The 26,618-nt window shown below is 36.4% G+C and overlaps 1 protein-coding gene across 1 annotated transcript; it reads left to right on the forward strand.

Annotated features, from left to right (window-relative positions):
* The first annotated feature begins 662 nt into the window (after nucleotides 1–662).
* Nucleotides 663–24,932, forward strand: cdhr2 (cadherin related family member 2). The gene is made up of 31 exons (XM_038270139.1): nucleotides 663–794; nucleotides 2,995–3,051; nucleotides 3,174–3,233; nucleotides 3,347–3,483; nucleotides 3,571–3,621; nucleotides 3,703–3,792; nucleotides 3,939–4,028; nucleotides 4,121–4,243; nucleotides 8,101–8,247; nucleotides 8,404–8,479; nucleotides 8,556–8,662; nucleotides 10,538–10,744; nucleotides 10,833–10,982; nucleotides 11,074–11,235; nucleotides 11,318–11,379; nucleotides 11,480–11,723; nucleotides 15,789–16,028; nucleotides 16,646–16,715; nucleotides 16,805–17,389; nucleotides 17,481–17,552; nucleotides 19,185–19,234; nucleotides 19,327–19,481; nucleotides 19,614–19,710; nucleotides 19,816–19,904; nucleotides 20,009–20,080; nucleotides 20,335–20,470; nucleotides 20,599–20,720; nucleotides 20,805–20,918; nucleotides 23,459–23,548; nucleotides 23,778–23,844; nucleotides 23,926–24,932. Exons 2-31 carry the CDS (start codon nucleotides 2,997–2,999, stop codon nucleotides 24,058–24,060), a joined length of 3,855 nt encoding a protein of 1,284 aa, XP_038126067.1. The 5' UTR covers nucleotides 663–794; nucleotides 2,995–2,996; the 3' UTR covers nucleotides 24,061–24,932.
* Nucleotides 24,933–26,618: the final 1,686 nt, after the last annotated feature.

Genomic DNA, 26,618 nt, shown 5'->3' on the forward strand with positions numbered 1-26,618 from the left:
TACATTACTTTACTTTGGTCTATCACTCAGGAATAAAAAATAAAACACCTTTATAGATCAAAAAGCGTTTTATTTGTACTGTATGTTCATATGTACCATTTCTTTACAGACAAGTGCTCTGTTTCACAGTAAACACTAAGGTCCGGTTGTGTATGAACAAATATTTGATAATGAGTGAAGCGGGTGAATATAACAGACCATAACCCTTTGTGCAGGGCCCCTTAATTAGAGCAAGGGACCAGAAGGGATCCCTCATTATGACACAGATCCACAGACACTGTTGTACTGATTGGTTTTGAACAGACAAATCTTAGAAAAAACTTCTAGTCTCATTGGATCTACGTAGTAAAGATGTGGATCCAATGAGACTGTCTTTTGCTGTTACCGTGTCAACAGATTCAGAGCCTATTCAGAGCCTCATGTAGTTTTGGTGTTGACCCACTGGACTACAGTACCAGAAATGTTTTGGTGACAGAGACAGCCCGTCAGAGATGAAGTGAGGACTTTGCTTCATGGTGTAGTTTCCTTATGAAAAGCTAGATTATACAGGCTATAAGTAGACATTCATCAGTTTGGTTATGACGTTTATTTCAAACTCTTTTTCCACCCTTTGACAAGATTGTCATTCTTTTAATTACGAGGGAGGAGATCAGGAGCGGCGATGTTGGTTGCGTGTCTCTCTGCATGTTAATGATTCATGTTTACAGCTCTGACACCATCATAACTGGGAGAAACAAGAGTCAAAGGTCCTATCCACACATCAGTACGAGAAAGCCCTCTAGAAATCTCCCCAGGTAAGTTGGAGCTCCACGAATTAAAGTTATTTAAGTATTTAATACCAGCATACTCCTTTTAGGGGCTTTAGAAATTGGTTTTATATTTTCAACTGTTGTTCGTTTCTATTAGTGCTTATCTGAAACAGCTGGTTTTGAATTTATTAAAATTTTAGTAACAAATGTATCGCCCTGGAAAAGGTTAAAAAGTTATACGTTTTGTTGCAAGTGACCTAATAACAGATTGAGGGTCCTCTTTTGCTCATGCTAGAGATACTGCGGTTATATTACTGTTTGAACAGAAGCTTTTCAGTGCCAAAATCCTGAAAGACTCCTAACTATGTCAGCTCTGGGCAAGAGGAAAATTCAGAAGCTTAAATGTATTTCATCATTCAAGTAAAAAAAAGAAAAAACTGTAAAGTTTCTTAACAGTTTTTTTTAATAATTTGTAGTGTGTTCCTTATATTTTCCTGTTTGGATGAGTGTCTGTTATCACTCCCACACTGTTCTTCTGAATTCAGGACACACCATTATTTCAGCCTCATAGCAATAAACCTTTTTTTTTTTTTCATTTCAACCATCGGTTTACTTTTCTCAATTGCTCGGTATGGCCTGACAGGTATTTTGCTTTTTCATTTTCAACCATCATGAATTAGGTTATAAAACTATTTTAGCTCTTTATTGCGGAAAGGACCAAATAACAACATTGTAATAATCAACTTTACAGTCAGTCTGACATCACATAACATTTAAAGCCTGTTCTTGTTCTGAGGCGTTCAGGAAGGTCCTTGTTTTGCCACCATCTTGGTTGAAATGTAAAATGTACGGAAGAGGATTAGGACCAGTAGAAAAAAAAAAAGTTAACTGATTTTTAAATTTGGTTTCAGTTTTGTATTGGAAATAAGTCAGAATTCTGACTTTAATCTCAAAATTCTGACTTTTTTCTCAGAATTCTGACTTTAATCTCAGAATTCTGACAATAAAAAAGTCAGAATTCTGACTTTTTTCCAATACTAAACTGAAATAAAATTTAAAAATCAGTTAACTTTTTTTTTTCACTGGCCCTAATCCTCTTCCGTAAAAATGAGACCATATTTAGACTAAAGAGGAAAATAAGTGGTAAGTCTGTTATTGTGGCCAATAACATTTACCTGGTCACCACTATCTCATTAAACTAATAAAAGAAAGTTGATGTTCTTAAGAATATTTGTGAAAAATATAGCTATAAATTTCAGTTGTCGTAGGACAAGGAAATTTGGTAACCTAGAAACACAGAGCAAACAAGGAAATCCAAGTGTTTATGCAAGATTTTTACTGAGGTCAGAAATCAGATGTTCCAGTAGGCGGAGGTTGTTTTCTTATCAGGAAATAAAATTTGTGGTTGCAGGAAGGCAACTTTGTCAGGTAAAGCCCAAGATGCTTCCTCATGGCCCTCTCAAGGCTCCAAGTCCATGAACTATGAAACTTATAGACTTCTTAAAGTGTCTAATCAATTTAGTAGCATTTCCTGTTCAGTTATGACCCTTCAAAGCCATGGCCTTGTTTTTCACAGCAGAATGCTTCACTGGTATTTGTCTTTATCAATAAATGAAAATATGATGAAAACTGTATTTTTTCATGCGAACCTAAACTAAGAAACTCCCAAATGAATTAGCTCTGAATCACCTGCAATGATGTTTAGACATGTATAGGAAATCAGATGTGGATGTCTTTCCATATTTCAACCTTAGTTTAGCATTCAATAGGAGAAAGACAAAACTTCTCTTTTATTTTTATTCAACAAGATAATTTGTTAATGTTCTGTATAAGTATACAGGAGTGCATCTAATAACAGCTAAAACTCTAAATGTAATGTTTAAGTGAATTTATTATCTCACACCTCACCTCTAGCAATCTATTAGACAGGTTGTCATTTAAATCTGCATTTTACTGACAGCCAGAAAAGCAAACACATTTAGCATGCAGCATATCTTGTCTATGTATTTCCATTTCTACATCCTGTCACTGAATATAAATATGAATGATATGTTTAACCTTAGAATCATTGTTGTACTTACATACGAGCCTATTTTTTTATTCAAACTTAAAGTTTAGTGGTTTCTGCTGAATTTAGGCAGAATATCTTTAATTTATCTGTTCTGTTTCTTTACACTTTGTCTTGAATGATGAGCAATATTGCAAAGTAGTCTCCATTTGTTTTAATGATCCTTGTTGTTTGCAGTCATGGGTGGACTAACAGGATGGCTACTGCTACTGTGCTTTTTCTGCTCAGGCAAAGGTGGGTTTATAGAATATGATTGCTTTCCTGGTTTAAACATTTTTATTTTAAACTTTTTGTGTCCTGTATATTTTAAATTGCGTGCTTACATCCACACTTAATTTTACATTCTGTCTCTACAGCTAATTTAGCCCCCTCGATCACCACTGTGGTTTATGAAGTGTGTGAAGACACTCCCATAGGTATATACTGGCTTCAAACAATAACAAATGTATTTTTTTAAATTTAAAATTTCATGCATTTGTTTCTTCAAAATAAAAAAAAAAAAATGTTTTTATTATAATTTTTTGTACAGGAGTGGTTGCCTTTACAATAGCAGCATCAGACCCAGAAGGACAACCCCTGACTTATTGGCTTAATGCCCCCAGTGATAAATTCGAAGTTAATCCAAGCACTGGGGCGGTGACAGTGAAAAGTACCCTTGATAGAGAGGTTGGATATTTGACACAATGGAGCCTTTGCATGATAAAAAAGCTGATTTTTTTGTCTAAGCATGTATGTTTTATTCATCTGTTGTAGGCTTCTATCACATTAAACCTCGAAGTCTCTGTCTCAGATGGCGTAAATCCTGTAAGTTACACTTAAGCTGTTGTTATTTTTCTTGCAAAGTAGATTTCTTGTTGTATTCACAATGTGTATTGTGTTTTTCAGACTTCAGCAAAGCTAACCATAATATTAGAAGATGCCAATGACAACATCCCCCAGTTTAGTCTATCTTCCTACGACAAACCAATTAATGAAGTAAGTAGATTAATAAAATAAAAATGGCGGTTTTCTATCAGAGGAAATCCTGTCCTTTAAGTCTGGTATTGTCTTTCAGGATTAGCTCCGAATAACAGAAAATGCACTTTTTGAAAATTATTTTCTCACTTTATTTCTTCCTCTAGAATGCTGCTGTGGGTTCGACAGTGATAAGGTATCAAGCCAATGATCCTGATCAAGGAGACGCTGGCAATGTTAGATACTCAATTGTTGAAGTAAGGTTCTACACAGGATTCAGTCATTAATGTTTATGTAGTAATGTCTTTTAAATTCTTCAAAGTCAGATCATTGCATTTTCTTTTTTCAGATAACACCCGCACATGGATCTGATTTGTTTGAAATCGATGAGATTACTGGTGATTTGAAATTAAAGGGAAAGCTTGATTACAACGAACTGAGCTCCTTTTATCGGATTACGATTGAAGCAAAGGTGAGTAAAATGCCTGACAATAGAAATAATTAGCATCTATAATCTATAAATTCCCAAAAAGTTGAAAAACAATCAGTGGACTTTGTTTCCAAGTTTGAAGACGTTTCAGTTTCCATCCAGGAAGCTTTTTCAATTCAAAATGTCAGAAATTGTGTTGAGTTCGAGGGTTTATAGAGGAGACCAAAACAAAGCCTTGTTTTGGCTTAGAAAACATGTAAATGGAACCGGACGAATGGGTCCGCCCCTTAGGAATGGGGGTTGTTTGGGTTCTCAATGCCTGATACCTGTCTATGTCTCTGAATGGGAGGTTGTTAGATGGAATTGTTGGCTTGGCTGAACAGGTGAGGTGTCCTGTTCCCCTGCATGGGGTCGGGGTTGCAGTGATGGCGGGAAGGAATCAACTCTATCCCTGTGTTGTAGGTTTTTAAAAGCTGAAATCTGAGTCCACCCCCTCTGTTTAAGGTTGTGTTTTTCTTTCTTAACATACCGTAAATCCTCTAATATAGGCCGGGGCCTTTATTTCACTCAGGTGCATCTTGGTCCAGGCCATTATTGGAAGGAGGCCAGAATTAGAGGCAGGCCTCTATTTCTATTTGATCAAAACAGACGACCAGTGGAATGAATAAAAACAGATTGTGTCTCTTTGAACCGATAAAATACTAGGTTAATTTATTGAAAAAGTACAGTTACCATAACGGTTTACAGAACATTATTCAGACATCTTCCAGCAGCTGCTATTTTTCTGCACGGCAATACAAAAAAAAAGACACAGAATGGATTCTTGGCCAAACAAAGTTTTAAAATAAATGAATGGAAACTGTTCTGCCATCACAGCCGGTCATAAAAACCAAACAATCCAGCCTCCTGTCTGCAGCACTGTCTGAGCTAAGGATGGGAATTCCCAAGTTAATGGATTGGATTCGTTAACAAACACTGTCCCCCTGTGGTACTTGCATGTTACTATCAAAGGTTGCTGAGGACTGCACAGGAACATCGTTGGTTCCAATTATAGCCCCGGCCTGTATTAGCGTCTGGCCATTATTTACCCCCGCCGACAGTAAAACCGGCCATTATTAGAGACCCGGCTGCTAATGGAATACAGGCCAATATTAGAGGATTTACGATAGATGGCTTCCTTCACACCCCTCTCAAACCACCTGTCTTCTTTGACCAAAATGTGAACATTCTGGTCCTCAACAGAATGTCCTTTGTCCATAAATAGTAGATGTACCGGAGCGTCTTGTCCCGTGGTCGTTCTTCTGTGTTCGGCCATGCGTCTGTGGAGGTTGTTTGGTTTCTCCAATATAAAGTTCAGAGCATTCCTCACTGCATTGAACTGCAGACACCACAAGGAAATGATTTATTGCATTGCTTTTATTTATTTAGTGACTGGTTGAATTGAGTTGAGTATGACCAGAGGTGGGTCTTAACTTAGTACATTTATTTAGTACTTTGTATTTTTTTTTAACATGCTTTTTATTTCTAAAGTAATATTCTTTTTGAGATGATTATTTCTCTTTTATGAGTAAAATATCCAGTTGCTTTACCCACAACATGTAACTTAAGCTATTCAAGATCAAGTTAAAATACAGTAAACAGTAGCTGTTGTCGCTGGAAGGCCTTTCCTAGTGTTTACCCCAGTGATTTATAAACTGTAAGGGTTGATTCTTTTAAAAGGTTCTGCTGAAAATTTTTATTTAAAAAACATTTTTTTCTGTTTGAGTTTGTTATTTTGTAATCATTTTATTTATTGATATTTATTTATTTATTTTTTCTGCATTAAACTCTGTATGATTGTGTAATTAAAATCATGTTAAAAGTCAATAATTTCTCAGAAATGGAGTTGCAGTTTAACCGGGTAACTTTTTGTTTAAGTAATTCTTTTGGTGACTACTTTGATCTATTTTACTGGAGTATAATTATTGGTACTCTCTGCACCTCTGTGTCATGGTGGGTTCTCTAAAGTGACCCAAGTATGCAGAACACCACGGAGAAGGAAACTGGTTGAAAGGTTAACAATGTTTATTGTCACAAGCACATGGAAATAATTGGAACAATTCAGGCAGGGGACTGGTTCACTGGGGACTGTGCAAGGAAGGGAAGAAGGCTGGTAGCTGAGTTCAGGTGTGGCTAAGTATCTAGCTTAGGGTTAGTCTGGCAATCCTGGGTTGGAGCTTCCAGCTCACTGCAGAGAACAACTGGGGAAGACACGGAGGGTCTTTCAGGCTGAGCTTCCAGCTCACCGTAGGGAACAACAGGGGAAATCCACATGGGAACCTCTAGGGAAACCCCTCAGAGAAGTCGTCAGGTTTCATCCACGTAGAAATCTTCGGGTTGGCTCACCAGGGCAGATTAGCCGGTTAGACCTTCCAAGAGCTTCAGGCTTGAGACTGGTTTCCTGGGATGCTGCTCTCCCTGAGCTGCAGACCAGAGACAGGGTTCCAGTGAGGTTGCTCTTCCTGAGCTTACGAGGAGACAGGAGGTTAAGCTCATCCAGAGCTTCACAAAGAGACAGGAGGTTAAGCTCATCCAGAGATTCACAAAGGAACAGGAATCCTGTGAGGCACAGATAAAGGAGAGATTAGAATGTGATCTCAACCTAGAGACAACCAAGACTCAATCTGAAACTGAAGGCTCAGGAAGCTAACCAACTAAGATCAACACTGCGGCGTGGAATCAAGGTTTGAAGGCAGCTTAAATACTGTGGTCCTCCTGATGAGTAGATCAGCCACAGGTGTGTGGGAGGCTCAGCTCAGGAGGACCCACGGCGCACTCTGCTGGAGGCAGAGGGTAATCTCCAGAACCTTAACAGTGACTCCAGCCCTAAAGAAAAGACAAAGAGAGCAGAAGAGGATCCTCAGCGCCCTCTGGTGGGCAAGCCTGAGGATCCCAACACTCTGAGGGTGACATGGTAACATGCCTTTGGGCTCAACATTGAGCCAAACAATTCAGTAATTACACATCTTATGAAAAAGAGAAAATGAAATTATATTAGTGCAAACAATTAAGTAGCTCTTAAGGTCATTAGCCTGAGCTTTAAACTTTTCTTTCCACTGTTGTTTGAAACTGGATTATGTCAGTTTTATGTTTTTTCCTATAAACCTTTCTCGTACGTATTTTTTTTTTGCCTCCACTGCATTTTAAAAGGTTTCATATTCTACTTTGTCAGTTTTATTTTGCACATTGCAGTCATAAACATTAGAGTTCTTTATTTGGATTTTATATGAAACTTTGCATTGTTGTAAAGTAGAATTAGAAAGATATACCTTAATTTACAATAATACAAAACTGAATTTGAAATTAGTATGTGCATTTGTGTTTACATGTAGGTTAAGTTACCTTAACCTGGGGAAAATGTGAACCTCCAACCCCAGAAGTCTTTTTGCAGTTTCTAGCTGGTTATAAACCTAAATTGACCTTTATGTAGTTTCCAACTGTAAGATGCTGCAACCAGCATGTTTCATTATGCAGGTTGTGTTTTTCAGGTTTATGCACAGTGTTATGCACTTTTTATCTCATCTGATCAAATCTTCTTCCTTCACATGAGCACAGTGTTTACTGGGTGATGACCTTAGAGGCATTGGTTTTAATATTTAGGAGCATTGGCATCTACAGTAAATGAACTTTTGCGTTTTAGAAGGTTGAACTCAAAAGTTAGAAAAACTTCCATCAAACCTTCAGGAATAATTAAACTGCCATTGAATACATTGAGGTTGTTGTTTTTAAAGTGACAAAAGGCACTGCACTTTCATAGAATTAAGTTTACTTTTGGTGTTGTTATGATTCCAATAAATTATTAATTAATAATTCAGTTTTCTATTTATCATGACCTGCTTTGCTCTCTGTGTATCATCTAGGATCGTGGAGGCTCTTGTTATTCTTCAGAAACCACTTTCCAGTCATCCAACACCATCTCCTTCTTTACTGTTGTGGACATCGCAGATCTTGACCCGATTTTCCTCACTGCTCCGTATATAGGAAGCATTGAAGAGAATTCCCCTGTGGTAAGTGACACTGCTTCTAAATAATAAATCTATGTCCCTTAGACTGACAAAGTTCACCATATCTACATTCAATTCACTTTAAAATGCCACACAATGAAGTTTGTGTTGTAAATCAAGTGCTTTTGATGTTATAACTTAAATTCCTCCCTATTTTAGGACACATCTGTGTTACAAGTGACAGCAATAGATCAGGACAAGGGAATCAATGATGCAATCATCTACTCCATTGAAGGTAGCTACAAAAAATGCCTCACTTTGTGATCTATAGGCATAAAGAAAGTAACTTATTTTCCTTCTTTTTTTTAAAGGTTCCACAGTTGCTGGTTTGTTCAAAATCTCATCAAATGGCATCATATCTGTAGCAACTGCGATTGACAGAGAAGCTACTGGAGATACTGTGACTCTGACTGTGAAGGTAACAAATTACACATCAGGAGTACTACTTTATATGCCTATAAACAACACAAAAAAAAAAAAACAACACAAAAAGCAAATATATGCCAAGCTTTCGTCCTTATAATGTTTACTTTTTCCTTTATTGGCTTAAAAATATTTTCTTGGAACGGGTACAATCAGCAGACATAAACCAGTTGTATGCTGTTGCCACCTGCTGACAGTCCTGAGTCATGCATCCATCAATGTAAAAGCTTCAGTAGCACCTTCTTCAGTAAACACACAAGGTCTTATTATACTTCATGCACTGCTTTGTTTTATGTGTCTTGGCTTCAAATATTTTTTATTCGATTTCACACTTGATCTATGCTGTGAATACTATTCTTTTATTGTTGCAAACAAAACACCTTTTCTTAATGGCAATTTGAAAATCCTAAGATAAAACTTAAAAAAAAATTCTTAATCATAAAGGTTTTGTACGACGGAGTATTAGGGCCACGCATGAAGAGAAAAAATATTTTTGCCATGACGAGATTAAACTCGACATGTCGACTTTAAACTCGCCATTTCGAGAATAAAGTTGATATATCGTGGCGACTTTAATCTCGACATTCCAAAGTTTGGAGAAAAGAGCAACCGCGCTCCACAGCTGCAGTCTGCGTTTTAAGAGTGAAGGTAGTCTTTGACGTGCTGCAACTGTATAACTGTATAATCATCACAGAAAGTACAATTTGACCAAATCATCTACACAAGGCGTGTCTGATTCTGGATTCTGTGCATGTATCCTGTGCAGCGGTTGGCTCTCTTGAACTAATTTCAACTTTATTGTCGACACGTCGAGATTAAACTCAACATGACATTTCAACTTTATTCTCGAAATGGCGAGTTTAAAGTCGACACGTCGAGATTAAACTCAACATGACATTTCAACTTTATTCTCGAAATGTTGAGTTTAATGTCGACATGTCGACTTTTAAAGTCGACATGTCGAGTTTAATCCCGTCATGGCAAAAATATTTTTTCTCTTCATGTGTGGCCCTAATACTCCGTCGTAGTTTTGAGAGTAACTTTGCTGTTTTCTCAAATATTTTTATCCCCCCCCATCCAGTTTTTTTCTTATGTATTTTTTTCCCCACAAATCGTAATTTTTTTTTCAAAATAATTTTAGTCTTCTATTTCTTCATGTAGTATTTTTTTATTATTATTATTTTTATACTTCTCTTTGTCAGATTGAGTTTTCTGACTTTCTTTTCAGGTTGCATTTTTCATATCACATTCTTTCATTTATGGGGGCGGGCTTTCCTCCGGAGTTAGGCGTGAAGATGCTAGCAACATTTTTATTGGTCAATGTGCATGTCAAACAAGTGTTAGTGTTTTTTTTTTAAATAAAACCTAAGAAGACATCAAAGTTATTCTTAGAACCTAAGGACTTTTTTATAAGTTTCATTTCAGGATTGCAGGATTTACAAAACATGTTATTTCTAGAATCCAGAAATTCCCCATTGTGGGACAATAAAGGTATTTTCTTTTCTATTCTATTCTATTCTATTCTATTCTATTCTATTCTATTCTATTCTATTCTATTCTATTCTATTCTATTCTATTCTATTCTATTCTATTTCCCTTCAATATAAGTGGAACAAAATCTACTCCATACCTGAGTGAGTTACTATCATGGGAATTTGCAAAGTCAAAGTACGTGACTGGATCCCTTTAAGGTTGAGTTCAGTGAGGAAAAGGGTCCAGTGAAAATTTGAAAATTTAAGATTGATACACTGTCTTCAACTTATCAGAGCTAATTTATTTTAAAAGTAGAAAAAAACTAAATTGAAGCTTTGTCTCAAGACACAAAACCAAAGTTGAGAAAGAAATATTAATTGCACCTTTTTGCTTGCAGGCCACTGAGTCTAAACTTAACATCAATGGACAACCCGCCGCTGTGACAACAACCGTCCAGATCAACATCGGCGACGTCAATGACAACCCACCCAAGTTTTACAAATGTACAACGGACTGCGTGGAAAACACTCAGTTCACAGGCGAGGTCTTTGAACACTCTCTGGGCGCCATTGACATTGGAATGACAGTCAAAGATCCAGACAGAGTGAGAAACAAGAACAATGCATTTGGAATAAGTGGTAAAATCAGAGAGACAGTAATAATTAGCGATGTGCTTATTTATTATCCTACAGCTTGTGCAAACTGAGCTAAGGCTGGACGGAGTGGATAAGGATGTGTTTTATTTGGAACCCTCGCTGGCTCAATCAGACAGCATTGTTCAGCTTCTTGTCAAACAGCCTAAAAACCTGGATTTTGAAGTTAAGACACAAATGGTTGTTCAGGTAAAAGTGAACGTTCAAACACTTGATGTCTGTAAGCACAATTTTTTTTAAATATGAGCCAGTTTTTTCAGATGCATGTGTCATGTTGCAGGTGATTGCTGTAGATAAGAAAGAAGCAACCTTTCAGGCCACCGCCACAGTTACAATAACAATAAAGGACACCAATGACAATATCCCCAAGTTCCCACAGAACACATACAAGTTGAATGTGGCTGAACATTCTCCTGTTGGGACAGAGGTTACCACTCTCACAGTAAGTCCTTAGTCATCTTGATTTCCTAGTAGATCGAATTTTGTTCAAATTTAACTTAAAAAGCTTCCGATTCATTTTCTAGGCTGCAGATCCCGACACAATGGATGCAGGCAAAATCACCTACAGCCTTCTACCAGACAGCATGTATGTTTACACTTTAATTCTGTTTGGATTCTGTTTAGGTTATATAACTAGGTGGGAAAATCCAAACAGCACCATTGAGCAGTTGGATTTTATCTTTCAGACTGGACTACTTTGATGTTGAGAGCACCACAGGAAAAGTCTTTGTGAAAAACCAGAATTTGCTGGATCGTGAGCTCAGATCTCTCTATTCAGCTACTTTGCAAGCCAAGGACACGGATGGAAAGCCCGGCACCGCGTTGCTGGAGATCACTTTAACAGACATTAATGACAAGACGCCAGTCATCAACAGACCCGAATACACACAGTTTGTCAAAGAGGGTGGACAGCTTCAAGAAAAGATAGAGGTAAATCCAAAAAGAACTGTAACATTATAATATCAACACTTTAAGGGTGCGAATCACACGTATAGGTTACGTATAGATTAACTTTATAAAGCTCTATATAAAGTATGATATGACTCCAGGGGAATAGGTATTTACACTTTCCTCAGTGTTTTTATGTCTCCTCTGGCCTTACTGACATGACCTTCACATTAGCTGTGGGTAATGATTCAAACATCTGTATAAGTGTCAGAACAAAACAGTAATATTTGTAAAAGTTACTATTAGTGTTAAAGTAGAATACCAGAGGAAACCAGGTTCAAACACTAATGGAAATTTAGTAGTTAGAATAAAAGTCATCACTGGTTTTAACTTCAATATTGAATGTAATCAGTTCAGTTGATTAAGTCTGGTTTAAAAAATAAAGAACTGAAAAAAACATCTTTATCTTAGTTTTTAGATGTTTAATTTAAAAGTGAAGCTTCTATAATTTCTGATATTTTTCAAATGGATTCAATCCCATGGATTTAATTTGCTTTTTTTGCTTGTTGCTTTCCCTAAAACCAGTTTACTCTTGCTTAGTCCTAAAGTTAATCTAATTTCTGTTTCAGTTTTCTCTAATCACACAATTACATAATAGTCAGGCAGTACATTATACTGAAACACAGCTCTACAGATTCAAACAATCATGTATTTGGTCTTATTTGCTAAGACTTCCTAGTGTTTCACTAGTTTGCTTAAAGAATATCTTCCTGTTATTATTTTCACACTAAAATAGTGTTATATATCCACCTCTGTATCATGGCACAAGCTAGTCTCATTGGACCCCTTAAAGGAATAGTACACCCAAAACATGATTAGCCTTCATTTTCTACTCACCCCCATGCTGAACAAAACTCTGGAGTACTTTTTTGATATCTCAAATGCATCTGGAGATCTGGGAGGCTTCTTGCTGTCTGCTGACATTCAAATAATGGAGGTCTATTGTGCCCGAGACAGAAAGGTCCACAAAAGTCCACAAAAACGTGTCAATATTCCTCCATACTGCTCGTCCAATGTAATCCAAGTGTCCTGAGTGGGTAGCATCCAGAATTTACTCGAAACGAAGTCATTTAGAACGTTTTAGAGCCTAAACAGTAGTGTATAGGATTTCCTAATAGCGCCCCCATGCGCGCTCACGATTCTACGGAAGCCGGCAGACCAAACCGGAAGGAAGTGCGCATTCAGCGTCTGCTCTGCCGATAATGCAAGCGTAGAAGAAGAAATGTGCTGTTTACCTGTGCAAAGAAAGAAACAACGAAAGAAAAATGTCTGAGGACTTCAGTGTTGAGGAAGAGCATGAGTTCTTTGCCGAGCTGAATGCGCTGGTTTGGTCTGCCGGCTTCCGTAGCGCCGTGAGCGCGCATGGGGGCGCTATTAGGAAATCCTATACACTACTGTTTATGCTCTAAAAACATTCTAAATGACTTCGTTTCGAGTAAATTATGGACGCTACCCACTCAGGACACTTGGAATACATTGGACGAGCAGTATGGAGGAATATTGACACGTTTTTATGGACTTTTATGGACCTTTCTGTCTCGGGCGCCATAGACCTCCATTATTTGAATGTCAGCAGACAGCAAGAAGCCTCCCAGATCTCCAGATGCATTTGAGATATCAAAAAAGTACTCCAGAGTGTTGTTCAGCATGGGGGTGAGTAGAAAATGAAGGCTAATCATGTTTTGGGTGTACTATTCCTTTAAGTTCATCAGTAATTCTACAATAGTAGGCAGAGCTCTTCGCTTTTTCCCATCATAAGGTGCTGAAGTGTAATTACCAGTGTTGGGCACGTTACTTTGAAAAAGTAATTAGTTATAGTTACTAGTTACTTCTCCCAAAAAGTAACTGAGTTACTAACTGAGTTACTCCACAATAAAAGTAACTAGTTACTAGTAAAAGTAACTATTGCGTTACTTTTGCGTTTCTCGCCCCCGTAAACCTCACCACCCAGCCCCCACCTTCTCGCCGTGTGTTTCCAAAGCCAGCTGAATAGAGAGGACGACAAAGACAAGAACCTGCAGACAGTTTAGCATTTATTGCAACTCAACGTAAATGACATCAGGGGGAACGCGATGTGAAGTTTTATAACAGGACATTCAGATCTGGTGAGTATATGAAATTAATAACTGGGGATGTCTAATTCTGAAATCCTGTGTGTTTGGGTTGTTATAGATACTGCAACATCTATCTATCTATCTATCTATCTATCTATCTATCTATCTATCTATCTATCTATCTATCTATCTATCTATCTAGATGTATACTCTGTGTGTGACATAAAATATGGATCTCCATCCCTGCCACAAAGGCCATCAAATAATGTTTAAAATAAAAAATACAGTAGGTTGAGAAGGCAGAGCATCCATCCATCCATCCATCCATCCATCCATCCATCCATCCATCCATCCATCCATCCATCCATCCAGATTTCTCCCTTTCTCCATATAGGCTATCATTTCTGGCTGTTGTCAGGTTCATTTGATCGTTCACGCTCTCCATACTTCTCCTGTGGCGCGAGCACAGAGCGACTGTTGCGCGCCTTTAGCGAGCATGCGCGTTTCCTGTCGCTTGCGCGGTGACTCGTGCCGCCTGCGCTGTGTGGAGATGCAGAGGAAACCGTTATGTGATGGGGAAACGCAGCTCTACGTAACACCGGTATTTCCATGTGGAAAACGCTGTTTTGCTGCTGGAGTCATCCTCACTCTCCATCTCTCTGTGTGTGCTGTACGTTAACACCCGCCAGCAGAAACACCCACCTATTCAACTGACAGACGGAATCTCATCCTCCCCTCTCTCATGACAAGGCGCGCACCTCTGGATGACCTAAAAAAATAATCTTTAATATCTCTTAAACAAAAGTAGCACAAACAATATTTTTTTCTGCACAAATCTGCACTAACGTTGCACTAACCATTCAGTCTATTTGCAGAGTTTTTTGACGTGGGTGGGGTGTCAGCTTCACGCAGCTGCGCACGAGTCCTATCATGAAAAAAGGTTCATTGCGCGACCTAAGTAACGCGCAGTAACGGGGTGCCTGCAATGGTAACTGCGTTATAGTTACAGTCAAAGTAATCAGTTAGATTACTCGTTACTAAAACAAGGTAACGGCGTTAGTAACGCCGTTACTTTCAACGCCGTTAGTCCCATCACTGGTAATTACTTAGTGATGAGATTGATTTTAGGTTACTTTGCCACAAATCTGAACTAAAACAGACACTATTTTTCCTGATTTAACAAGGCAAGATGCTTATCTAAATAAAGACAAAGCACATTTATTTTCTGTTTTCATGTCCCTTCATCTATGTATTACATAAAATTTGATTTATGAGGTCATTTGTTTTAATTTTATTATATCTGTTGAATTATACTGATTTTTGTTGTTGTTGAAACATTAGGTGTTGTTTTCATGTCAAAAGCTCCACTGCCTTTCTGAGAAAACAATTCATGTGCTAAATGCAAATTTTCTTTGATGCACATAGAAATTAACATTTGCCATTCCCAAATTACTGACATGGCCCTGTGTCCTAAATCCTAAAAGTTTAGCATTTTGATAATCATTTTGATCAAAACAAGACTTTAAAGCTACACTTAATAGAAATGTAATGATTCTCTAACAAAACGCATCAAAGATATTAAACATTAAACATGACTTACCCTAAAGGAGTGATTGTGAAATGCAACTGGAGGAGGAAATCCACAGCTAAAGGCTTCAGAATTTTTAATCTCTTATATGATTAAGAGTTAGATTATTGGCCAAAAAGGAATATTATTTAATTGATTGCTTTGATTTAGTACAGTTTTTACATCTGCCCACACACCGGACAGACATTACACAAAATTTATTTCTAACCCATCTCTCTTTAGTTTCTAGGTGTGACAGACTTTTGCAGCACTAAATATACTATTGCATTTGAAATTTCATTAGTGGGATATTTTTGAGATTCCCATTTAGTAATGAATAAAATAATTCAAAATGTGTTTATCATCTGCTTGTTCAAAATGTATTAATATATGCAATTCCTTAACAATTGCTTTTGTTTTTTCTAGGCTACAGATGGAGATGAAATTGGTTCAGTAAACAGTGAAATTGTATTTAGTATCAAAGACAGCCCACACAGTGCCAAATTCACCATTGATCCAGTTACCGGCATTTTAACAAACAATGGTGCTCTGGATCGCGAGGCTTTGGATCCAGCAGCCAATGGCAGAATTGAACTCACTGTGATAGCCACTGATAAGGGGACACCCGCCCTATCCAGCTCTGCCGCCGTTGTCATCAATGTGGAGGTAAGTGTTATTGTCATTTTTGCTTTTAGGCACCTTACCAATCACTTTACCAATAAAATGTTTAATATACAGCTCTCCTGGTAGGCTCTCAGAGATTTTTCATTTTTCTAATGTGTGATTGTATTTGAGGAGACACAGCAGACATCACATATTTAAAAGGAATGCAAAAAAAAAAAAAAAAATTAAAGCAGGGGAGGCTAACAAAGCAACATCTAATACATCTTCCAACTTTTTAATTAAATAAGAAATCAAGTGGCCTGTGGTAAACCTTGAATTAGCTGAGGAGCTACATGGCCAAACTAGAGGAGAACAGTTTAGGTTAGAAAACTGTCAAAAAGGAAAGTTGTAAAGATGTTTTGCAGTAAGAATAGGGAAATTCTCTACATGTGCTTTAGGTATTTACCAACCAAAATGTACCCTTGTAAAATTTCAGTGAAAACCAGAGTTGTGAAAATGTTTGAAAATGTATTAAATTTTACTTTAACCTTACATCAATTGCTCTTATGAAAACTCTTATAATATAAAGCCTGTAGTTATATAAAAAAGTATCATATATTAGAAATATTTTTATACGATACAGTGCATAAGATTTCATTTTTTCCTCTTATGATTTTCAGGACATCAATGACAACAAGCCGGTATTCAAAGAAAAGTCTTACAGTTTTTCTGTTAAAGAAGGGGAAAAAGGTAAGTACTACACTTTTAAAAGCATTTAGTTAATTTCCAACTGTCTTTGAAAAATGATGATAATAATTTTCTTTTATCCAACCATTCAGGTGCATTTGTGGGTTCTATTCTAGCTACAGATCAGGATCAAACAGTTGAATTCAACCGCATTTCTTTCAGTATCATTGAAGGAAGCTTTGGCAGCTTCATTGTTAGAACCTCTCTAGTGGAGGGGGGTTACCAGGGGAACATCACGGTAGACCCAGACATTGAGCTTGACTACGAATCAGTACAAAAGAAATACACACTGCGAATAGAAGCTGCAGATCTGGAGCAGGAGAAAGACTCAGTGACGGTGGAAGTTGAGGTTTTGGATGTGAACGACGAAAGACCAGAGTTCCCATCAACCCCAGTCGTTTCTGTGAAAGAGAACACCACCATGAGTGAGCCTGTTGGGAAGTTCATAGCACATGATAAAGACACCAACCATTCTCTGGTCTACGAGCTGATGTCTGTCAAATGCAGATGCAGTGAGGAAATAAAAAACTGCAGCTGGTTTACCCTCGATCCATCTGGGGACGTTAGAGTCAATCCAGCCCAGACTGTGGATTACGAGGAATGTGACCAGGCAGTGGTAGAGGCTCAAGTGGTGGATGAGTACACAGAAAAGGGAGGGAACAACAGTCTTACACCAGGTCAGACTTTGGATGATTACAGGCTATTAGTGTTACTTAAAATGAAAATCCTAAATAAAATGTATTTTTCTATTTTTTTGGATTCTTCCAGGACAATTGGTGATTAACATTGAAGACATAAATGACAACATTCCTCAATTCCATTACCCAGACACTGTGTTTGGTAAGAAATCTTCCTAGGAAAAAAATGCTTAAAAAAGCTATTTTTTAATGTTAGAACATTTTTTGAAGATACTTCAATCCGTCTCAAGTAAACAAGAGCGCACAAATGAAAAGGACACAAATAACTAATCAATTTATACACAAATGCATTGTGTTAGATTCCCAGTGTTGGTGTTGTATGTCGCAGAAGTTAAAAGTTGTTAAACTGCAGAGTTAAATTCAAGCAACTCTGCTAAGCATTGATTTTAAATGGGAGTTTAATGAATGCTTCCAATTTTGCTCTATATTTTGAAAATAGTGTTGCAGCTTTCTTTATTCCTTTAGGGTTTGTTGGCTTAAGTCAGAATTTATATTTTATAAATATTGACATGTCAGTCTTACACAGCTGTAGAAAGTCCAAAATAAATAATTACCAGACCTATGTGTCAAAAACAAGAAAAGAATTAGATGTTGGACTCTTTTTTTTCTTATGAAATGTATTTAGAATTATATGTTCCAAAACATATTTTTATTTCAACTTGTTGATTTATATTAGCTTTCACAATATTGCAGATGGGATGAGGTGTTTTTTTTTTTTATTAGTTATTTATTTTGTTGTTGCAAAGAATAGCTAAAACTATTTGCAAAACCCTTTTAAATGTATCCTACAAAATTGAAATACATTTTTTATCATCATCATCATCACGTAAAATATATACCGTTGTGTGGCAAAATGTTCTATATATTTATAATCTTGCATAGCAAATAACTTAAATTCTGTTTTTAAGCATTATTTTATATTTTCAGAAAACTATAAAAGTTAATTGTGCATATTTTTTGTATTGATGCCAAAAAGAGCCCAACAGATTTTACTTTCACAAGTGTAGCAATATGGCAATTGCCATATTGCTACACTTGTTTCATGCATATAAAACTGATTTATTATAATTATGCAGGGAGTTTTACAGTTTATATGGACACTGCAATGTAAATAGAACAGAAAAACAGAAGAAGAAAAAAGAAAAAAAGAGAAAAGATGAAAGAAAGAAGAGATAGAAAGGAGACAATGACAAAACATTTTCAGTCTGCTTCATCACCTGCAACGAGATGTAAAAAGAACAGCACAACCGAAAGACATGGTAGAGACATACAATAAAGCAACACCTTGAATGGGCTCCGCACTTAGAGGAGACTTGAGATATGTTTGGGAGAGGGGGCAGTTCAGACCCCAACCTGGGAGAAAAAAAAAAACTCACAATCTCAATCACGCCTTCCCACCCTAGTGCCCCCACTCGCACCACAGAAGAAGTAGAAAAAAAACAAAATGCGGACACGCATTCACACATAACACTCACATCTAATAATACTAGGACCAGAGACCCGGCGGCACCGGTGGTTGGTCCCGTGATTATCGGACGTCCCAATAATTGTGCATATTTTAGAATTTTGGCCAAAAAGATGTTTGCACTGACATATAACAGCTTCCTAAATATGGTTTAATAAATCACAATAAAAACAAACAATAATTCAGAAATGTTCACATTTTCTAAGGATAAAAAGGATCTATGCAAACAATATATGTGAACCCCCCCCCCCCCCAAAAAAAAAAAAAAAACTAACAATTTGTTTCCTTTATCTGCTCTTTTCATTTCAGTTGTGGTGTCAGAAAAAGCAAGCAAAGGAACATCAGTTGCAGGAGTCACAGTGAGTTTAGTAACGAAACAAATAGCATTTTTTTTTTTATAAGTTAGCTCTTATCTGTACATGTATATTTAAGCCTCTGGTTCTGCTTCAAGGCTACAGATCTGGACTCTGGGACAAACAGGCAGATTAGTTTTAAAGTGGATAAAGTTCTATTCGAGCACATGGATAAAGACGAAACTTCTGACATGGGAATGCTTTTTGAAGCAGTCACAACACAACAAGAGGACAACTATGTTGGTATAATTCAGTAAGTGCAAAACATCTCGACTCCTCTCTGGACCCCTGATTCTTAAAATTTTTTAGAAAAGAAATTACTTGTTGTTGACTTTGATCCCAATGATATATTATGAGTTGATATCTGTACTTTCTCTTTCTACAGGAGTACACAAGGGCTTCAAATTACCCTGAAAGGAAAATATTTGGTATCAGTGAGTGCAACAGATAGGGGCGGTCTCTCCTCCACCATTGTCCTAGAGGTGAGGGACTGTCAATGCATGATCTTCAAAGCTACGTCACACAAAGACAAGAGTTTAAAAACTGCTTTATTTTTAAACTTGTTTTTTTTTTGTGCGTGTGTGCAGATTTTCACCATTGACGAAAGCTTCCACACCATTCTACAGTTTAGAACTACTAAGGCAGAAGTGGAAGCCAATCTCGATGAGATCACCAGGTAAATTTCTTCTGTCGATAAAATTTTATCAAACGAAACTTTGAAGAAGTGCAGTATAAGGATAAATACTCTGATCTAATCCTTTTCGTCCATAAACCATCCAGGGAACTTACAGCAGCCACCAGCACTGTGATTGAAATTGTTGAAATTACGGAGGTGGATCCTCCAGTATCTAGGTAAGTTTTTACAGTTAATATCTAAAGTAAAATCACAGATTAAAATCTGAAAGGTAAAAAAACATACTTTTTTTCTTTTTCATTTTGATTACTAGATTAACAAAGTAATATTTTTAAGATATTTATAGGATCAGAGTAGGGAATAGAGGTTCAAAAATGGACTTTAATTACCTTTAAAACTCCTGTTGGATTTTTGATCTGATCCTATAAACTAATCCTATAATTGTTGTTGTTTCTCTTTTGTTTTTGCTCAGGAATATCGCGCAGTGTCTCATGAAAGCATATTTCATCTTCCTAAATGGAACAGCTCTAAACTCTGTAGAAGTAGAAAAGAGGCTTTCTGCTCCTGGACATTTTCCACAACTAAATGCATTGGGCCTGCTGAATATTGTAAGTACCTTTAGCCTCAGAGGCTGCTTTTTTTTTAAGTAATGTTTTTTCCCAAAGTGAAAAACAAGTAAAACTGTTAGCTTACATCTGTATAAATAATAAGGATACATATGCTACTGTTATCTTAGGGCAATGAACTTGAGGAAGAAAACAAAGCAGATCCTGTGAGATATGCTCTGCTGGGAGTGTTGGCAGGCCTCATCATTGTGCTGGTTGTGCTCCTCACCTCGCTTTTGTGTACTCGCAGAAAGTAAGAAAAAAGAACTGGGAAAATGCCATATTGAACAATTAACTGTACAATTTTATTCTAATGTAACTTGTTTTACAATTACAGCTACAGAAGAAAGCTGAAAGCAGCGAACGCCATGAAATCTGCATCTATGATGGATGCTGATAACCAGAAAGGTGGAGCCGTAGTGCCTGGAACCAATAAGTACACCATGGAAGGGTGAGTTTTTTAGCAATATGATATATCTAGTTCACTTCAAAATAGCTGGGGTGTGTGCACACATGTAAAAGGGTTCTAGTGGTTCCAACTTTTATATAGAGGTTCAATACATTAATGTAATTTACTCCAAATGTGTTCTGCCTCCGACCTACATCAGCAATTAACATAGGGATGCAAATCCTTCCCTTATGGCACTAATGTTGATAGCATTGCCAAAACAACTGTTCAAATTTGACCAATAAAACTCCTATGAAAGTATGTCTTAATTTATTTTTGGCCGATTATGAGTAAAAAAAATATATGTAAGCTTAAGAACATTACATTTGATAAATATATTTACTAAAATTATAATCCGTCCATTTTCCATCACACTTACCACAAGCGGGGTCATGAGGGAGTCTGGTGTATCTCCTAGCCTCGTGAGACCATCCTGATCTCGCGAGTTTTCAAGGTTTCACTCGCAGATCAGTCTGGAGACTCTCCGTTAAAGAAAATTTGGAGCAGTTCACCAAACGAACGTCCAATCAGCGTTGGCTTTGAGGCGGGTTGAGGTGTGACGAAACGAGAAGCGCGACAGTTCAGTATAAAGAACATGGCGGCTTCAGCCGGTGAAACTAGCGTTAGCGTGGCTATCGACCAAGTTTTATTATACTGTATTTCTTCACTGAAAGAAGCAAACGACAAATATCCTTTGCCGACATGTTGCTTATTTGCTGAGCTAACGAGCCTTTACCTGCAGCAGGAAGAGTAGCCTGGCTTGTGGTTGTGTTTTAGTCGTCGCTCTGTTAGTACGTCATATGCTTCGTTGATCTGATTGGTTTATTTGGCCCGTCTATCACCAACATAGGCCAATCAGCTAACCAGTATTTTCGCCCCTTCCCAAAATTACTTCAACGGAAGGTTTCCAGATGGATATGTGGAGCAAATCCATCTGGCGGAGTCAGGTTACCTATCTCCATCTGTCAAATCAAATTGTTATTTGATTAAAAATATGTGCTCGTTATTTTGTTTTATGTTAAATAATTTAGGGAGATATCTGCCAATTATTCCTGCCTCTTGTAAATTAAAGATTTTTAAATGATCTTTAAAGTTTCTCACATGATAAATAAGCCATGGAATTAAAATCTATTAAAGTTTGGTCCACGTTGGTATGAAGGGTTATATTGCTGAAATAGAAAGAAGAAAATTACTCAAACATTTTTTAAAGGAGCATGAGTAATTTTTTTGAAAATGTATTTTTTTAATTTATCAAGAATAAAAAAAATGATACATTCCTTAAACTGATACTTATTATCTTTTGAGAGATTGACAAACTAATGACTGTTGCTGGTTTGTTCTTTCTGTAAAATCATCTGCTTCATTTTTATAACATTTTTGAACCAAGTGACATAATAAGCTCAGTTTGAAGGTAGTGCTTGACTTTACTTTAGCAGTGTTGCTTAAAGACCGAATGCTTGACACAAACTTCTGTTCTTGCTCTGGCAGAGATATTTTCTTAACCACACACCTTATGTAATTTTAAATTTTTTATTTATTTAAATGATATTGATCCATTAGCATTACTACTTTTGCTGAACTAGTTCATGCTGGACTAAAACCTCTCTGAAGTACAAATTGTTTCCCCGTCACAGAATATTTTTCTACTTAATCTCTTTCAACCTGACTTGTGAATTCTTACCAAAGTTTTTTTTTTCTTAAAACTACAGTGTGTAATAATTACAGGGATATACAGTCAGAAATGTAATATATTATACAAAACTATGTTATTTATCATCATCTACGAGCTCAGCCTCTTAACCTTGATATTTGCGTTGCCTTAGAATTCGTTATTTATAATTACATAGGAGCGGGTCTCGCAGCCATGGAGGCAGACATCTTTGCGCTACGGCAGCGCAGAGCCAACAAACTAGCGATTTTGAGATCGCCAAAACGTCACAACGATATAGAAAAAATAACGGGTATATTTATTATCTTAAGTCTACATGAAATCTATACCCTACACAGACTAATGAAATACTATCTGTAAAATTATCTATGTAAACAAACCTCATCACTTGAGAAGGTAGGTGATGCGGACGTCGTGGAAGACATTTTGTCCCGTAACGCTCGCCGTACTGTGGGGGGGGAGAAGCGGTGGGGGGGGGGGATGTTCATGTTGCTGCAGTCTGCAGTGTGACCGCTAGATGTCACTAAAAGTTACACACTGTAGCTTTAAGCTTTATAATTACATTAGATTTACCGTTTTCTGATGGACATGAAAGATGACAAAAATTAGAAAATTATTGATTGAGTTAAAATCTTTTGTTAAATAGTAATATGTTTTTTAGAACAGTGTTGGGTCCAAAATAAAATATTCTATGTTGAGATTTAATCCTTATTCAAGAAGTATTTCCAAATTCAAATGGTTTATTAAATTGCGAATATTTTAATGGCTACACATTTTTACCCTCAAGAATTGATGTTTATAGTGTGGTTTATATATTTCATTTTTTATCTTCTGTCTTCCTTTATTAACTATAACCTATCATAACCTGTCATAGGGCCAACCCAGTGCTGAACCTCAACATCGACACCAGTATCGCCTTGGACTTGGATTTGAATGAGGAGAGCTCAGACATGGACAAAGCCAGGTAAAAGAAGAAGAAAACAAAATTATCTCATTGGTTTATTATCCTCTGGATTATAATCTGGGATGGCTTCCATGTGAACATATTGTCACAGTGTGCTCGCCGCTGCCAATGTGGACAATATGTTTGGCTTTTTGCTTCCAGCCGTACATGACAGTTATTTAAATAAAAACTAAAAATTATAATTAAAAACCACACCCTCTTAACTGCTTTCTTACTTTTTCTCCTAAAGCCTCAACTCGCTTGACCTAGCTGAGAACAGTTATGACATGGATGAAATTGGCAGTGATGATGACAATGTGAGTTTGCACCCTAAAGTCTATCTTCACTTAGACTCATAATTATTAATAGAAAGTCTAATTTACAATTATATGTTACAGAGGAGTAAACAAGAAGAGCCACCAAACTACAGTGAGCCTCTGAGTGCAGCGCTGGCCCAGCTGGATAAGAAAAACAGCAAAAACAACACTAAAATTGGTATTAGCAACCCGATGTTTGACACGACAGATCTGTAACTCAACCGTTTAGGAATGTAATATCCATTGAAAATATTATGCAAACCAAATCAAACGTACTTATTGTCTTTGTTAAAGAATTTTAATATGATAATAACTGTAAACAAAAGTTTTGACAGAAAATTCTTGACTTTATTTCAAATTTTTTCTCAGGAAAAAAAAAGAATATGTATATATATTAGAATTGCTTTAGAATCAATTTATTTTTTCATCAAACATTGAAGAAGTTAGCGCTGGTCTTTGAGGTATGTGCTAGACATAAATGACAAGTCCACAAAGCGCCTTGATTGCTCATTTTATGTTTTTTTTTTGTATTAAATATGCAGAATATAGATTCCTACAGACAAATACGGGTAAAATACCAGGAGAAAAAGAATAATAAACACACATCAATGGGTCTGTATTCAAGTTGTGGCATGAAACTACAAAAGCAAAATGTCTTTTCCCAAAATTTCAAATTCTTGTTAGCATTTTTTTTACAGCAAAACAAGCAAAACATCATGTTTTAGTTGCACATAAAATCTCTTTATTTCTTCAGTGTCTTAAGCAATGGTGGCTTTTATTTGCCCCAGGATAAACTCAATTAAAAGTCAAGTAAACACAGAAAGTTAAATTTCCTGGCAACTGATGCTTAGAAATGAATCCAATTAAAAAGTACGAAAATAATAAAGTGCAATGTCTGTCTATGATCACAACCCTTATTTATTGGTCCGTCAAAGTCTTTTTCTGATTGTCTATATTTCCTTTGCGTTTGATTCATTTGCTGCCTGGATACTTTTTGCAAAGCGCTGATGAAAAAGTATTTTAGTGCTTGTTGACAGCTTGATGAATGTATTACTTTTGTAATCTGTTAATAAAAATAGTTTGCTTAACTGTGGCTTTTGATGAATTTTAATGAGGGAACACCGACACTGCACTGATTTCTGCAATAAAACACAATAAAAAGGATCTATTTTCCACCAAAGCTAAAAGAAAAGAAGAAGAAAGAAGAAGAAAATAATCTATTTTCCACTACAGTGAGCCTCTGAGTGCAGCGCTGGCCCAGCTGGATAAGAAAAAGTGCAAAAAACAACACTAAAATTGGTATTAGCAACCTGATGTTTGACAGGACAGATCTGTAACTTAGCCGTTTAGGAATTTAATATCCATTGAAAATATTATGCAAACCGAATCAAACATACTTATTGTCCTTATTAAAACATTTGAAATATAATGATAACTGTATACAAAAGGTTTGACACAAAATTCTTGACTTTATTTGAATTTTTTCTCAGGAAAAAAAAGTATATGTATTAGGATTGCTTTTGAATTTAGGTTTTGCTTTAGAATCAATAAATTTTTTCATCAAGCATTGAAGAAGTTAGCGCTGGTCTTTGAGGTATGTCTTAGAAATAAATGAAAAGTCCACACAGCGCCTTGATTGCTCATTTTATGTTTTTTTGTAATAAATATGCAGAATATAGATTCCTACAGACAAATACGAGTAAAACACCAGGAGAAAATGAATAATAAACACACATCAATGGGTCTTTATCTAAGTTGTTGCATGAAACTACAAAAGCAAAAAGTCTTTTCCCAAAATTTCTAATTCTTGTTAGCATTTCTTTTTCACAGCAAAGCATGCAAAACATCATGTTTCAGTTGCACATAAAATCTCTTTATTTCTTCAGTGTCTTAAGCAATGGTGGCTTTTATTTGCCCCAGGATAAACTCAATTAAAAGTCAAGTAAACACACAAAGTTAAATCTCCTGGCAACTGATGCTTAGAAATGAATCCAATTAAAAAGTAAGAAAATACTAAAGTGCAATGTCTGTCTATGATCACAACCCTTATTTATTGGTCCGTCAAAGTCTTTTTCTGATTGTCTATATTTTTCTTTTGCGTTTGATTCATTTGCTGCCTGGATACTTTTTGCAAAGCGCTGATAAAAAAGTATTTTAGTACCTGTTGACAGCTTGATGAATGTATTACTTTTGTAATCTGTTAATAAAAATAGTTTGCTTAACTGTGGCTTTTGATGAATTTTAATGAGGGAACACCGACACTGCACTGATTTCTGCAATAAAACACAATAAAAAGGATCTTTTTTCCACCAAAGCTAAAAGAAAAGAAGAAGAAAGACGAAGAAAATAATCTATTTTCCACTACAGTGAGCCTCTGAGTGCAGCGCTGGCCCAGCTGGATAAGAAAAACAGCAAAAACAACACTAAAATTAGTATTGGCAACCCGATGTTTGACAGGACAGATCTGTAACTCAACTGTTTAGGAATGTAATATCCATTGAAAATATTATGCAAACCGAATCAAACGTACTTATTGTCTTTGTTAAAACATTTGAAATATAATGATAACTGTATACAAAAGGTTTAACACAACATTCTTGACTTTATTTGAATTTTTTCTCAGGAAAAAAAAAGTATATGTATCTACATTTGGATTGCTTTTGAATTTAGGTTTTGCTTTAGAATCAATTAATTTTTTCATCAAGCATTGAAGAAGTTCGCGCTGGTCTTTGAGGTATGTCTTAGACATAAATGAAAAGTCCACACAGCGCCTT

This window comes from Cyprinodon tularosa, unplaced genomic scaffold (assembly GCF_016077235.1).
Source record: "Cyprinodon tularosa strain WSP-4 unplaced genomic scaffold, ASM1607723v1 ctg751, whole genome shotgun sequence".
Lineage (NCBI taxonomy): Eukaryota > Metazoa > Chordata > Actinopteri > Cyprinodontiformes > Cyprinodontidae > Cyprinodon > Cyprinodon tularosa.

What these genes read in the sequence shown, in the direction of transcription:
- cdhr2 (XM_038270139.1), top strand. Translation starts at nt 2,997, where the DNA reads ATGGGTGGACTAACAGGATGGCTACTGCTACTGTGCTTTTTCTGCTCA. An exon ending in CTTTTTCTGCTCAGGCAAAG is followed by an intron (nt 3,052 to 3,173) that starts GTGGGTTTATAG and finishes CTGTCTCTACAG; the next exon opens with CTAATTTAGCCCCCTCGATC. An exon ending in GGATTACGATTGAAGCAAAG is followed by an intron (nt 4,244 to 8,100) that starts GTGAGTAAAATG and finishes TGTATCATCTAG; the next exon opens with GATCGTGGAGGCTCTTGTTA.